This window comes from Diplotaxodon limnothrissa, linkage group LG3, assembly GCF_057381915.1.
Source record: "Diplotaxodon limnothrissa isolate DT_005_m linkage group LG3, D_limnothrissa_male_GT1.1, whole genome shotgun sequence".
Lineage (NCBI taxonomy): Eukaryota > Metazoa > Chordata > Actinopteri > Cichliformes > Cichlidae > Diplotaxodon > Diplotaxodon limnothrissa.
In genome coordinates this window covers 4,595,143-4,610,242 of record NC_140598.1, presented here as the reverse complement: position 1 = coordinate 4,610,242, position 15,100 = coordinate 4,595,143, and the positions used below count along the sequence as shown (strand labels likewise).

The window sequence follows — 15,100 nt, the reverse complement described above, 5'->3', positions numbered from 1 at the left end:
TTCTAGATCCAATAACAACAAACAGAGAGCTGTTGTGTGTCCAAGGTGAACAGGAAGAATATATAGATGCATAAAGTCAATAAAGTAAGAAGGTTTGCTTTAGACTGTGCTGCAGTTTATCATCAAAGACTGACAAACAGGCACCATGCTGCCAACAAATGGCATCAAGTCTGACGTTAGTTTACTTTTTTTTGTTCTTTTTTTAAAATCAAGATTAAATTTTATAGCAACCACAGCAGAGATGACCAGGGAAGGTGTGCTTGAGGGGATATAGCTACAACAGCTGGTTTCAGACTGAAGATGAATTGAGGTGCTGCACCCAAGTCTGCAGGTTCACGGAGGGACAAACATCTGCTGCAACCAGATTGGAGTGAGAGGAGAGAGCAGGCCAACAACAACAAAGAAACAACAAACACACTGTGGAAGACAGAAGCAGAGTTAAGTTTAAAGTGGAACTAAGGATGTTTCTCTGGCTGCCAGGATTCACTGAGTAATTCAAATGCTTTCATTAATGCAGGACCCACCATGCATGTAAAAGGAAGTGTTTCACCAACATTTGTGACTAAAAATAGACCTGCAGTAGAAATGTATCTAGGAGCATGCATGTGAATATGAAGTATCACAACATCAGGCACATGCAGCCTAAGTGTTTAAACAAAGACTGATAACATAACAGCAGCAGTGATGATCAGAGTTTATGGTGAATCCAGCGTCTCGAGTACACCGAGTTCTGGAGGCATCAAAGAGGTTACAGTTGTATTGGAGAAATCCCAAAACTTTAGGATACAAATGCATACAAAGACAGAAAGCCTGGTGAAATAAATTACTGACACAGTTGGATGTTAAAAGTAAAGACATGAGTACAAATGTACTCACAGAGCTTTGTTGGAGGCTTTGACCACTGGCAGCAGCCTCAGAAGAGCCTCCTCTGAAGCAGAGTATTTCTTCAGGTCAAACACATCCAGATCTTCTTCTGATGACAGTAAGATGAAGACCAGAGCTGACCACTGAGCAGGAGACGGTTTATCTGTGGAGAGACTTCCTGATCTCAGGGACTGTTGGATCTCCTCCACTAGAGAACGATCATTCAGTTCATTCAGACAGTGGAGCAGATTGATGCTTTTCTCTGCAGACAGATTCTCACTGAGCTTCTCCTTGATGTACTGGACTGTTTCCTGATTGGTCTGTGAGCTACTTCCTGTCTGTGTCAGCAGACCTCGTAGGAGAGTCTGATTGCTCTGCAGTGAAAGACCCAGGAGGAAGCGGAAGAACAAGTCCAGGTGTCCATTTGGACTCTGCAAGGCCTTGTTCACAGAACTCTGGTGGAGAGATTGAAGTTTTAGTTTGTTAAATAGTTTAGACCATGTAGAGGTTGTTTGTTGTTCTTCCATCAGATTGAGTCCAGAGTTGATGAATGTCAGATGGACATGAAGAGCAGCCAGAAACTCCTGAACACTCAGATGGATGAAGCAGAACACCTTGTCCTGGTACAGTCCTCTCTCCTCTTTAAAGATCTGTGTGAACACTCCTGAGTACACCGAGGCTGCTCTGATATCGATGCCACACTCTGTCAGGTCTGATTCATAGAAGATCAGGTTTCCTTTCTGCAGCTGATCAAAAGCCAGTTTTCCCAGAGACTCCATCATCTTCCTGCTCTCTGGACTCCAGTGAGGATCTGTCTCAGCTCCTCCATCATACTTGACCTTCTTCACTTTGGCCTGAACCACCAGGAAGTGGATGTACATCTCAGTCAGGGTGTTGGGCAGCGGTCCTCCCTCTCTGGTTTCCAGCACATCCTCCAGAACTGTAGCAGTGATCCAGCAGAAGACTGGGATGTGGCACATGATGTGGAGGCTTCGTGATGTCTTGATGTGGGAGATGATCCTGCTGGCCTGCTCCTCATCTCTGAATCTCTTCCTGAAGTACTCCTCCTTCTGTGGGTCAGTGAACCCTCTGACCTCTGTCACCATGCCGACACAGTCAGGAGGGATCTGATTGGCTGCTGCAGGTCGTGTGGTTATCCAGAGGCGAGCAGAGGGAAGCAGTTTCCCCCTGATGAGGTTTATCAGCAGCACATCCACTGAGGTGGACTTTCTAGGGTCAGTTAGGATTGTAGTTTTGTGGAAGTCCAGAGGAAGTCGACACTCATCCAGACCATCAAAGATGAACACAACCTGGAAGTCTTCAAAGCTGCAGATTCCTGCTTCTTTGGTTTCAGTAAAGAAGTGATGAACAAGTCCCACCAAGCTGAACTTTTCCTCTTTCAGCACATTCAGCTCTCTGAAAGTGAATGGAAATATGAACTGGATGTCCTGGTTGGCTTTGTCTTCAGCCCAATCCAGGCTGTATTTCTGTGTTAAGACTGTTTTCCCAATGCCAGCCACTCCCTTTGTCAGCACTGTTCTGATTGGTTCGTCTCTTCCAGGTGAGGCTTTAAAGATGTCTTCTTGTCTGATTGTTGTTTCTGGTCTGTCTGGTTTCCTGGATGCTGTTTCAATCTGTCTGACCTCATGTTCATCATTGACCTCTGCAGTCCCTCCCTCTGTGATGTAGAGCTCTGTGTAGATCTGATTCAGAAGGGTTGGGTTTCCTGCTTTAGCGATGCCCTCAAACACACACTGGAACTTCTTCTTCAGGGTGGATTTAAGGTTATGATGACAAACTGCAGCTTGAAGTTCTGAATGAGAAGAAATATGTGGAATATTGATTGATTGATTGATTGAATCTTTATTTTGAACATGTTGAAAAAGTATAAAAAAAATAGAATTAAAAGAGACAAATGAACAAAGCAAACAAAAGGAAAACGAGCAACCATCCATCCATCCATTTTCATCCGCTTTATCCGAGGCCGGGTCGCGGGGGCAGCAGCCTAAGCAAAGAGGCCCAGACCTCCCTCTCCCCAGCCACCTCCTCCAGCTTATCCGGGGGAACACCAAGGCGTTCCCAGGCCAGCCGAGAGATATAATCTCTCCAGCGTGTCCTGGGTCTGCCCCGGGGCCTCCTCCCGGTGGGACATGCCTGGAACACCTCACCCAGGAGGCGCCCAGGGGGCATCCTTGTCAGATGCCCGAACCACCTCAGCTGACTCCTTTCGATGTAGAGCAGCAGCGGCTCTACTCTGAGCCCCTCCCGGATGGCCAAACTTCTCACCCTATCTCTAAGGGAGAGGCCAGCCACCCTTCGGAGGAAGCTCATTTCTGCCGCTTGTATCCGCGATCTCGTTCTTTCGGTCACTACCCACAGCTCGTGGCCATAGGTGAGGGTAGGGACGTAGATCGACCGGTAAATTGAGAGCTTCGCTTTTACACTCAGCTCCCTCTTCACCACGACGGACCGGTGCAGCGTCCGCATTACTGCAGCTGCAGCCCCAATCCGTCTGTCGATCTCCGGCTCCCTTCTCCCATCACTCGCGAACAAGACCCCGAGATACTTGAACTCCTCCACTTGGGGCAGGAACTCATCCCCGACCCGGAATGGGCACTCCACCCTTTTCCGGCTGAGAACCATGGCCTCAGATTTGGAGGTGCTGATCCTCATTCCCGCTGCTTCACACTCGGCTGCGAACCGCTCCAGTGCGAGCTGGAGGCCCTCACCCGATGAAGCCAACAGAACCACATCATCCGCAAAAATCAGAGATGAGATTCTGAGGCCACCAAAGCGAAAGCCCTCCGCCCCTTGGCTGCGCCTAGAAATCCTGTCCATAAAAATTATGAACAGAACCGGAGACAAAGGGCAGCCCTGGCGGAGCCCATCACCCACCGGGAACGAGTCCGACTTATTGCCGGCAATGCGAACCAAGCTCTTGCAACGGTTGTATAGGGATCGAATGGCCCGTAGCAATGGGCCAGACACCCCATACTCCCGCAGAACCTCCCACAGGACACCCCGAGGGACACGGTCGAATGCCTTCTCCAAGTCCACAAAACACATGTAGACTGGTTGGGCAAACTCCCATGCACCCTCAAGTATCCTCGAGAGGATAAAGAGCTGGTCCAGTGTTCCGCGACCAGGACGAAAACCGCATTGTTCCTCCTGTATCCGAGGTTCGACTAGCGGACGAACTCTCCTTTCCAGCACCCTGGCATAGACTTTCCCAGGGAGGCTGAGGAGTGTGATCCCCCTGTAGTTGGAACACACCCTCCGGTCCCCCTTCTTAAAGATGGGGACCACCACCCCGGTCTGCCAGTCCACAGGTACTGCCCCTGATCTCCACGCAACATTGCAAAGGCGTGTCAACCAGGACAGCCCTACAACGTCCAGAGCCTTCAGGAACTCGGGGTGGACCTCATCAACACCAGGGGCTCTGCCACCAAGGAGTTGTTTAACTGCCTCAGTGACCTCGCCCCCGGAAATTGGCGGGTCATTCCCCTCATCCCCAGACTCTGCTTCCTCCCCGGAAGACGTGTCAGTGGGATTAAGGAGGTCCTCGAAGTATTCCTTCCACCGCCTGACAATTTTCTCAGTCGACGTCAACAGCGCTCCGCCAGAACTATACACAGTGCAGGTAGAGCACCGCTTTCCCCTCCCGAGACGCCTGACGGTTTGCCAGAATCTCTTCGAGGCAGTCCGAAAGTCTTTTTCCATGGCCTCTCCGAACTCCTCCCACACCCGAGTTTTTGCTTCAGCCACTGCCCGAGCTGCATTCCGCTTGGCCTGTCGATACCTGTCGGCTGCCTCCGGAGTCCCACAGGCTAACCAAGCCTGATAGGACTCCTTCTTCAGCCTGGTGGCTCCCTTCACCTCTGGTGTCCACCATTTGGTTCGGGGATTACCACCACGGCAGGCACCAACCACCCTGCGGCCGCAGCTCAATGCAGCAGCTTCGGCAATGGAGACGCTGAACATGGTCCATTCGGACTCGATGTCCCCAGTCTCCCTCGGAATGCTATCGAAGCTCTGCCGGAGGTGTGCGTTGAAGATCTCGCGGACTGGGGCCTCTGCTAGACGTTCCCAGCACACCCTCACTACGCGTTTAGGTGCACCAGGTCTGTCCAGTGTCCTCCCCCGCCACCTGATCCAACTCACCACCAGGTGGTGATCAGTTGACAGCTCAGCCCCTCTCTTTACCCGAGTGTCCAGAACATATGGTCGCAGGTCTGGTGATACGATTACAAAATCGATCATCGACCTACGGCCTAGAGCATCCTGGTGCCACGTGCACTTATGGACACTCTTATGTTCGAACAGGGTGTTCGTTATGGCCAAACTGTGATTAGCACAGAAGTCCAATAACAAAGCACCGCTCGGGTTCAGATCAGGGAGGCCGTTCCTCCCAATCACGCCCCTCCAGGTCTCGCTGTCGTTACCCACGTGAGCATTGAAGTCTCCCAGCAGGACAACAGAGTCTCCAGGTGGAGCACCTTCCAGCACCCCCCCCCCCCCCCCCCCCCCAGGGACTCTAAGAAGGCTGGGTACTCTGAACTGCCACTCGGCGCATAAGCACAGATGACAGTCAGGACCCGTTCCCCGACCCTAAGGCGCAGGGAACAAACCCTCTCGTCCACCGGGAAAAACCCCAACAAACCGGCAGCAAGCCGAGGGGATATTAGAATACCCACCCCAGCCCGCCGCCTCTCACCAGGGGCAACTCCAGACTGAGACAGAGTCCAGCCCCTCTCCAGGAGACTGGTTCCAGAGCCCAAGCCATGCGTAGAGGTGAGCCCGACTATATCTAGCCGGTACCTCTCAACCTCACGCACTAACTCAGGCTCCTTCCCCACCAGAGAGGTGACATTCCATGTCCCTATTGCCAGTCTTGGCAGCCGGGGGTCAGTCCGCCAGGGCCTCCGCTCCTGGCCGCCACCCGACACACAATGCACCCGACCCCTATGGCGCCTCCTGCGGGTGGTGGGCCTGCGGGAGGATGGGCCCATGTCTCCTCTTCGGGCTGTGCCCGGCCGGGCCCCATGGACTAAGGCCCGGCCACCAGACGCTCGCCCTCGGGCACCCTCCCCGGGCCTGGCTCCAGGGCGAGGCCCCGGTAACCCTATCCCGGGCAGGGTAAACTGTTCCCTCGATGTCTTTTTCATAGGGTCTTCTGAATCGCTCTTTGTCTGGTCCCTCACCCAGGACCAATTTGCCATGGGAGACCCTACCAGGGGGCAAAAGCCCCCAGACAACATAGCCCCTGGGATCCCTGGGACACACAAACCCCTCCACCACGATAAGGTAGCGATTCAAGGAGGAGCAACCACAACTCCAAATAACGTCCATGTTCAAAAAAGAGCAGGAAGAAGCATAAGCTTATTTAATCCCACCCGTTATCTTTTGAAAGTGGAAACAAACACTTGATTCCAAAAGAATGAGTCTTTAAAACATGTTGCTCCATCTCATAAGACATCAGTAAATGTTCATTTATCCAGCAGCTTAAATCTTTAGATAAATCCTCTTACTGCTCTGCAGACAGTCAGCCAGCTCCTCCTGCTTCATTCTCCTCAGGAAGTCCACTGTGATCTTCACAAACGCCTCTCTGCTGCTGCTCCTCTGACTCTCAAAGCATTCTGGGTAATCTGGATTCAGAACCTTCTGGATCTTCTTCAGCTCGTTCTTCACAAAAGTGATGATGTTGTCCTCCAGCAGCTGGAACAGAATATTTATGAATGAGCCAATCAGACTGAAATCATGGAGCCAAACATCAGATCCATGTTGGACACACTGACGATCCACTGGTCTACAAAGAGCAGCATGGAGATGACTGTGAACAGAACAGATGTAACAGTAGTTGTTGTACATGTACAGACCATAAATATGGAGTCCAGCTGTGTTTGATGCTGCTGGGCAGACTGACCACTGGGAACCTCTGAGCTCTGCTGGTCCACTCTGTGGAGGAACCATGAAGGATTAGATCAACACAGGATAAAGATCCAGGAGTTTCTGCTCAAATAACTTCATCTGAATCAAGTCTGTCAAGTTTTAAACTCTCAGATTGTGAATATATCAGTAATTTTCAGTCTGTTTTCATGGACGTCCTTTCAGTGGTGATGTCAGGGATGATTTTGAAGAAGCTCATCAAACTGAACCATCAGCAGATCACTGCTCCAAAACCAGAACATGATCCGAGTCTCCCTCCACCACCAGAACACTAGCTTTACTAACGTGGTAGATCAGTGTAGTACAGATCAATAACTGATGAGTCATTTGATCAAAATCACTGAGTGCTTCACGTCTGACCCTCTGATGCTTCTGTAGACATTTTGCATATTTAATGAATGTCTGACAGTTTTACATTCATTCTATGAACACAGTGGAAATGTTGTGTTATAGTCTCCATGTTGTTTCCAGCATCATAAATTCTTAAGTTCAGAAAATTAGATTCTTTCTTCACAGCTGAAAAACAACAACATTTATTCTCTATTGAAATCTGCATCGTCCACTCCAAAGGTCACAATCTGAAGGTAACATCTGGTTTTTTTCCCTGTGATTAACTCTGAGCATCAGTATGGTGGGATTTATCCACTACATCCACACCACTGTGGTTCAGTGTTGTCCTGATGGAGTAACAGCAGCCAGTATGATCCAGGCTTTAGCTGCTGGGTCTCTGTGTGACCTCTCAGACTGTTTAACAGATCAGACACAAAGAGAATCAGAGCAGCTCTGTTCTTTAAAGACAAATAGGAACCCACTCAGGTCACACTTTCCCCACAGATATGAGCATCACTGTCCTCAAACAGCAAATGACCAAGTTGAACATTTGGATCTTTTCTCTTTCATTGTTTTCTTTTTAATGAATCTTTGTAACAATCTGAGGATGTTTCAGGTCATATTTATCCAGGAAACACAAACATGTAAAGGAGTCATCACAGCTCTCTGACCTCGTTGCTCCAGGTTCACCACTGAAGCCTGGAGGGTTTCCTTTGGACCGGTCACTCCTCACAGACGGACAGCTGGACCCTGCAGACTGTGACCTCTGACCTCTGCAGACACAAACATGATTGAAGCAGCTGTGATCACACAGACTGCAGATAATGCAGCTGTTTCCTGTCAGTAACATCCTCTTAGATTAGAGTTCAGCTTTTTACAGGAAAACTGGACAAAAGTGATTTTTGTTACAAACTCATTTTCATTTCCTCTCAGCTCACAAACACAGTCAGACAATCAACCAGAGTCAACACTGATTATAATGTCAGTGCAGAATTATTTCTGTTACTCAGTGAGTTCAGCTCTCTGACCTCGTTGCTCCAGGTTCACCACTGAAGGCTGGATTGTTTCCTTTGGACCGGTCACTCCTCACAGACGGACAGCTGGACCCTGCAGACTCTGCTCTGTCCTCCTCTTCCTCCATCATCATCTTCAGTCAGTCTGAGAGGTAAACCACAAACACTCAGTGAGTTCACATTAACAGGAGGAACTGAGTTACAGTCGCTGACCTCTGACCTGTCATGTGACCATGAAACCAGGTCAATATATCTGTAGGTTCAGTCATCCAGGTCATGTGATCTAAGGAGCTTGGAGAGAAAAGAGACGTCTTTAAGTTTCTGGAAGACGTTTCATCTGAGAAGCTTCTTCAGCTCTAAAACCAAACGGTGGAGAGTCCCAGATATTTAAACCTGAGAGGGAAAGAAAGCATGTCGCTGACCCACCACTGATGTTATTTCAAGGAGGAAACTGAGAGCCTTTGCACCAGGAGAACAAACATCAACTCCAGCAATGATCCACTGATGTGTTTTTATTCCATGTATGAATGTTGTTATTGACAGAGATGACGTTTGTGTGTCAGTGATGCAGTGACTGTTGTTGTTACCTGTACAGGCTGGTTAGACTCTATGAAACAGATCATACAGATCTCTGCATGTTAGAAGAGACTATTAAAGGTCATGAATGAGACAAAGGCAGGGAGGCGTCCTTTACAGCTAAACAGCAGAGTGAGAGAACAGCCAGCACCTCTACATTTATCACATTATACAGCACATGTATGATACTGACAGGGATGAGAAGAATTTAGTGATTCTGATCCCATCATTGATATTACTTATTGATTCTCAGTAGCTCTGCTCTGACAGTCACCACCATCACTGAGCAGCATATCAAAGACATTTGTGCACATTAACTGCATGTTGTGGCTCAAATGTTTGTGCATGTTGGAGGCATTTCCTCTTTGTTGTGATCAGTGTTGGTCATTACTCAAAACAGTCATTATTACACATATTACACAGAACACTTTGATTAAAAGTAATGGAGTACGTTACTTCATTACTCCTCATAACATTACTTTGATGTTAAAATGAACAAATGAGCATGTAACAACATAAAGCTGAGGTACAGCCCCACACACCAACACAGATCCTGATGAGGTCACGTGATGTTTCTCTGAGTGTTTATGAACACAAATCAAAGATGAAACAGCACAAAGACACTTCAAAGTGATTCTACTGTAGAAACATGAACAGGTAGAAACCTGCAGCCTGACTGCTCATCACTTTGTTACCTGTTCAAGTTCAGCAGCAGCAGCTCACTTTATCACGGTGCTGGTCTGGGGTCAGTGTTTACTCAGCTTTACGTCACTCTGGGTTCTTGGCTAGCTTAGTGTTAGCTTAGTGTTAGCTTAGTGTTAGCTTAGTGTTAGCTTAGCTTAGTGTTAGCATGCTGTGTGCTAGCTTAGCGTCAGAGCTCTGCAGGTGTCTCGTGTGTAAATATTAATCACAGTGACAGTAAAGGAGGTAAAGGGCTGTGACGTCATCACGTACGCTGCGTCCTCTGTGGGCTCTGAGTGAACTCAAAGTACAAACTACAAGTACACAAACACGAACGTAGCTCAGAGTGGCGGACACACTCGGCCTCGTTGGTCCAGCTGTGAGTCCGTTACCGTGAACTATGGAGCGGCAGATTTGTGCTGAACTAAGCTGCACACAGCTGATGTTAGCCAGGAAACATTACACACTGACTTTAATGGAGAGACCGGAAATACAAACACACACAGTTTGTTGTGTGAAGAAATCAAACACGAGCTGAACAAACAGTAAAGTTCCTAAAGACAAACTGTTAAAGGAGGAAACAAAGCAAACTTACAGTTTCTTCACACACCAACAACAAGCTCCACTCCACACCTGGACACTAAACACGGACACACAGGTGAGCTGCTTCCTGGAAGGAGGCGGGACTCCACCTGAAACTCAGCACAGGTGGGAGGGGCTCAGCTCTGTGTGTGCTGATGTGTTAACTTTAAAAATATGCCGTCTGACTGCTCAGACTGAGTCAGAGTAAAGTTCACATGCTGACGTGTGGAGACATGAAACCTTGTTGTAGCTGCAGGTGTGAACACACTGATCCCAGATCAGCTCTGCTGTATTTGTAACATGAACATTTCTGCTGCAAAGCTTCAAATGTTCAGCATGTTTCTCTGTTTCCAGTCTATAGATCCAGTCACACTTTCTACCTTCACCTGTGCAGTAAAGACTGAGAGCAGAGCTGAAAGCAAGCGTCCAATCAGTGAGCAGCATCAACAGCTGAGCTTCATTCAGACTCTGTTATTGAAGATGTTGTTGGTACAAAGTTCATCTGCTGCTCACATGAATCCATGAAAGATTTATTTCACTGAATGTTTCTTCAAAGCTCATTTCAACCTGTTGAAGTCATGAATGAAAGTGCAGACTGAGAGTGGATCACATGATGTTTGAGGTGTGTCATGTGACATGTTCAGTATTGTCACACATGTCTAGATTGTCCCTGATATCATAACTGCTCAAACACTGATGATTATATTTGAAGAATTATTCCTGATGGCAGCAAAGTTTGAATGGAGCTCTCTGTCTGTGCTGATTTGTCGCCCTCTGGAGGTCAAAGCACAAACTGCATGATGTCACTGTAACCACCACAGAGACAGGAAGTGTTTTTATGACTGAAACACTGAAATGATGCTAACGGCTGTCGTTAGGCTCACTGACAGCAGTGCTGATGTGTTCATGTCAAACACTGGCTCAGGTCAGACTCCTTCATCCTTCTCCAGCGTGAGGCCGCCCTCAGACCCACAGGAGCTCTGACCTTTGACCTCCTGACCCTAACCATTTTAGTCTTGTTGCATCTTTAAATGCAAATCCATCCAAACTGTAGCCGAGCAAAAGAAGCTGGAAGCTGTTCTATGAATGATGTTGTCGAAGGAGCTTGGAAAGAAAAGCGTGACTTCATGGTCACATTTCAAAGCTTATTGGAGCCAGAAGATGTTCAAGTAAAAGATTTATTGCTGTACTCGTCTACCAGGATAACAGGAGGTTCATAAAGCTGTGTAATACTTCAGCTTTACAACATGGAGTAGTAGTTGTGTCCCTTTGTGTTTATTAGTGTGTTAACACGTCTACTTTAACTTCACTCTGTAATGAAAGGATTCAAATCACTGATAAATACATACATGCTGACTCTGAGTCTCAGTGAAGGAGGAAAGGATGGATGAAGGCAGCCTAGTGTGGGTCATGTGTGTCCAGCAGTCATCCAGGGCCTGGATCCATCTGTAACAGGAAGACAAAGTCCAGCCTGTAATCATCCTATCAGGCACAGCGTTTCCATCCAGCATCCTGACTACGCTAACAACCCGTCAAACGTCTCCTCTGGTCCACAGAAGTCACACTTCCTGTGTCATGTTTACCTTTTTAAGTGTGCTATTCAAGCCTGTGTGACCAACTCTGACTCTCCAGATTCCATCCTGGTCTCTGCTGCAGCTTCTTCTACACGACTGTTTTCTGTATAATAATATCTGCCTTTCCCGTCTCTGTCCCAGTGTGCCTGCCACTCGTCCTTCATCTTTACCTTCATTATACTCTTCACCTCACTTTCACTGTATTTTATAGTCAAACCTGCACGACTTCTTCTTGCTGCACCTTTTTAAACTTATCGTCCTGTTCATTGCATCAACACCGATATTCACAGGGAGCCATAAGAAATCCACTTCTATCCCTCTGTGTTTGATTCTATACAGTAAATGAAGTATATCAAAAACAATATGTTGCCTAGAGTCTGAAGACATATCACCTGTGCTCACTAGCACGCTGCTAGAGTCCCAGCAAACCACATACCTCCATATTAGTGCGTCCTCCACCCAGTTCAAGCCAGTAACATCACTACCAGCTCCCAGTATAAACTGCCACATCATCTGTAATTCTTTTACTCATCACCAAACTTATTTGTGGGAGAACAAATGCAGCAGCCGTTCTTTTATCTGACAGTGTTGACGCATCAGTAAATATCCTCACATGACCTGAGGACTTTCCCACTATATGAACCTGCTTTTAGTCGCCCCTCCTCCCTCGCCACAAGCTTCCTTTACAACATAACTTATAAAAAACAACTTTATTGACAATCAGCAATAACAATTACAGACAGTCTAGAAGAAGAATCACATGATCAAGGAGCAGAAGTTTATGGTTTTAATAGCTTTTACATTTTGGGAAAGTTTTAAAAACATTGTTTGGTTTTCTTTCTAAAGCGTTGAAAGGACGGCTTTGCATCAGAACAGTAAGATCAGCAAATGAATCCATTAAAGTTCTTTTGCCTTGTTTGCAAAAGAAGCCAAACAACATTTGTGTTACAAAGAGAGACTTCAGAACAGATCAAAGATCACAAACATCAGGCACTGGTGGAAACAGCCAAACACAGAAACAGAGGCACCAGCAGGTGAAGGAGGCCTGTTGTAGAAATGACTCTGAGTGCTCAGGTAGAAACGCATGAAGAACCAGTGCGTCTAATATTTGGAAACCAGTCTGTGTTTGAGCGTCCTGGATGAAACACAGATCATGTTGCAGAGCGAGGACGTCGTCTTTCCTCCCGAGTGTGTAACTACAGGACGTGTGCAGCAGGTTTAATCGTCCTCCTGACAGTTACTGATGAACGAGTCCTTCAGGGAGGCTCCAGGATCACTGTGGCTTTTACCAGCTGCTGCTAAACTGAGAGGTGTTGCTGCTTCATGTGTGAAGATGTTCGCATGGCTTTAACAGTGCAGACGTTCCTCATGTGCACACATTTCATATGTTTTATTGTGATGTTTAGTAACATCTGCTTTCCTCCTTCAGGCAGACGATAAAGTGAGCTCAGCCTTAAACATGTGGAGAGAACGTTTGACCGACAGTCCTGGGACGACTGCAGAACAATGGTTTGTTTTTAATGATAAAGTTTCATAATGGAAATAAATGCTGAGCCTGTTTCATGATGTTGGCCCTGCAGCATCAGGCAGGATCAATACTGTAACAAACGTGTGTCACAGTTATAATGACTTTAAATGAAGACTTGGGTTGGATGGAGATGTCAGCTGGATTTGTGCTGACTGTCACTTTAAATGTTTTCAGTTCTGTTCAGCTTCTAAATCTACTTTTGTATAATGTTTGCTGAGTTTTGCACTTCATGACGCTTTTAAGAAGAGCCAATAAATCCTGACTTTACACAAAAATAAAGGTTTGATGTGTTTAGTGTGACAGTGGAGGAGAGCGCACATAATAAGAGTCATTAACAGAATGGTGACAATTATAATCTGTCTCATTTTAGGAGCAGCTCACAGGCACAACAGACTACAGAGCAACCAAAGCACCAGTTAAACGTCCATGTGACCGGCTTACAGCCAATGAACAATCAGTCCCCACTGTCCCCACCAACATCACTGTACTGGAAAGACTGTGCTGCCATGGTCAGAGATGAACTGGTACTAAAATGTAAGGCAGCTGATGTGTGTGGCCTTAGCAGCACAAATGCATCACGGCTGCAACGCTGCAGTGTGTTTAAACATTTGAACATTTCTGTGGCTTCAAACCAGCAGCTGCTCTGTACTCAGTCGTGTTTGTGTGTCTGTCAAAGTGATTGTTGTCTTTAAAAAGCCTTTTGTGTTGAGTTTTGTGAGCAGTGCCGAGCTTCTCTGTAGTCTAAGCTGAGTCGATATATTTGATTCCATGTTTGGTGTGATTTTCAAAGTCAGCAGCAGCAAACGCTGAACAAGCAAAGTTTGGGCCCATCAGAGACAGCAGTGGACCTGCTGACCTGTAGGTGTTGGAGGTGTTTGTGTGCAGCTGTGGGTCAGTCAGCTTTATTTCACTTATCCATGACAGAGCGCTGTTAGCTGTGAGTTAGCATCCACTGAGCTGTTTCATCTACTCTGTCACTGCCAGCAAGCAGAGCCCAGGGTTGGCTTCATAAGCTGGACGTGGCCTTGCTCAAGGGCACTTTAGCAGCACGTTCCCAGCAGTAACAGAGGGATTCAAACTGGTGACCCTGGAGTAGGAATCACCCAGAAAAGTCACCTTATGCCAGAAGTTTTAGTGAGACGGGAACAACATTACAGCTCTGATGTCATTGACCTGTGCAGTGAGGACATATTGAACTGTGAGGACACAGCTTATAGGTTCAACACTGACCCTGGGTCAGCATGTGCAGGTGACATGGTGTTGGTGTCACCACTACAGACAGCTCAGGTTCAACTGGTTCTTCTTTGATTTGCTTCTATAGCACAAAGGTTGACACCAGTCTGGTCCAGTTAGCATCTGAATCCATAAACGTGTGAGCTCGTCCCACCAGAGGACGTCAGCATCATGGGGATAATGTCTACAGCAGGAAAACACAGGGACAGTTGGGTTTGCTGCACATCTGGAACACACAGTTAGCTCAGATATGTTCATGTCGCTAACACCAATACAGTGACTGAGTGCTCTATAGCAGCTAATGCTAACAACTGTAACACTGCTGTTTGTCATGGTTTTCAGACCAAATGATAACAAAACGTTGGGAAAAGTGAAATATTGGAACATGAAATCATAAATTATTACATTTAAACAACAATAATACAGCTAAATTTCCCCTGTTGGCTCATAAGCTGCTCACCTGGATGCTACATCAGTGCAGTCCTCTCTGAACATTAGATAATCAACACACACACACTTATTGTTGAGAGGCTGACTTCACTAAACTCACAGAAACTCTTAAGAAGCTCCTCAAATGATGACTTTGGAGTTTTGTGTTACTGTCAGTGTATAAAAGCTAGAAAAGGAAGAAAAGCAGGAGAAATGATCAAAGTGCTGCTGTGTGCAGGAAGAACTACAACATGTTAGTGAGAAACACAAACAGGGTGTGAAACACACTCCAGAGGAAACGCTGTGTGCAGGCTGTCTGTGACTTCCTGTATCTCTGCCACAGA

The 15,100-nt window shown here is 47.0% G+C and overlaps 1 protein-coding gene across 4 annotated transcripts in view; it reads right to left on the bottom strand.

The window, feature by feature from the left end:
• LOC146634309 (protein NLRC3-like) overlaps positions 1 to 15,100 on the bottom strand; it is a 709,813-nt gene that overhangs the window by 387,351 nt on the left and 307,362 nt on the right. For 2 of the 4 annotated variants that reach the window (XM_085376521.1, XM_085376536.1), the window contains exons 1-5: positions 8,169 to 8,287; positions 7,812 to 7,913; positions 6,741 to 6,819; positions 6,393 to 6,579; positions 877 to 2,677 (exon numbers count right to left, since the gene is read on the bottom strand). The exons of 1 other annotated variant lie outside the window; for it this stretch is intronic. In XM_085376521.1, the coding sequence (XP_085232647.1) occupies positions 877 to 2,677; positions 6,393 to 6,579; positions 6,741 to 6,819; positions 7,812 to 7,913; positions 8,169 to 8,287 (2,288 nt within the window). Of the gene's footprint in view, positions 1 to 876; positions 2,678 to 6,392; positions 6,580 to 6,740; positions 6,820 to 7,811; positions 7,914 to 8,168; positions 8,288 to 15,100 lie in introns of those variants that run through there. One more of the 4 variants, XM_085376545.1, reaches the window with a different exon arrangement.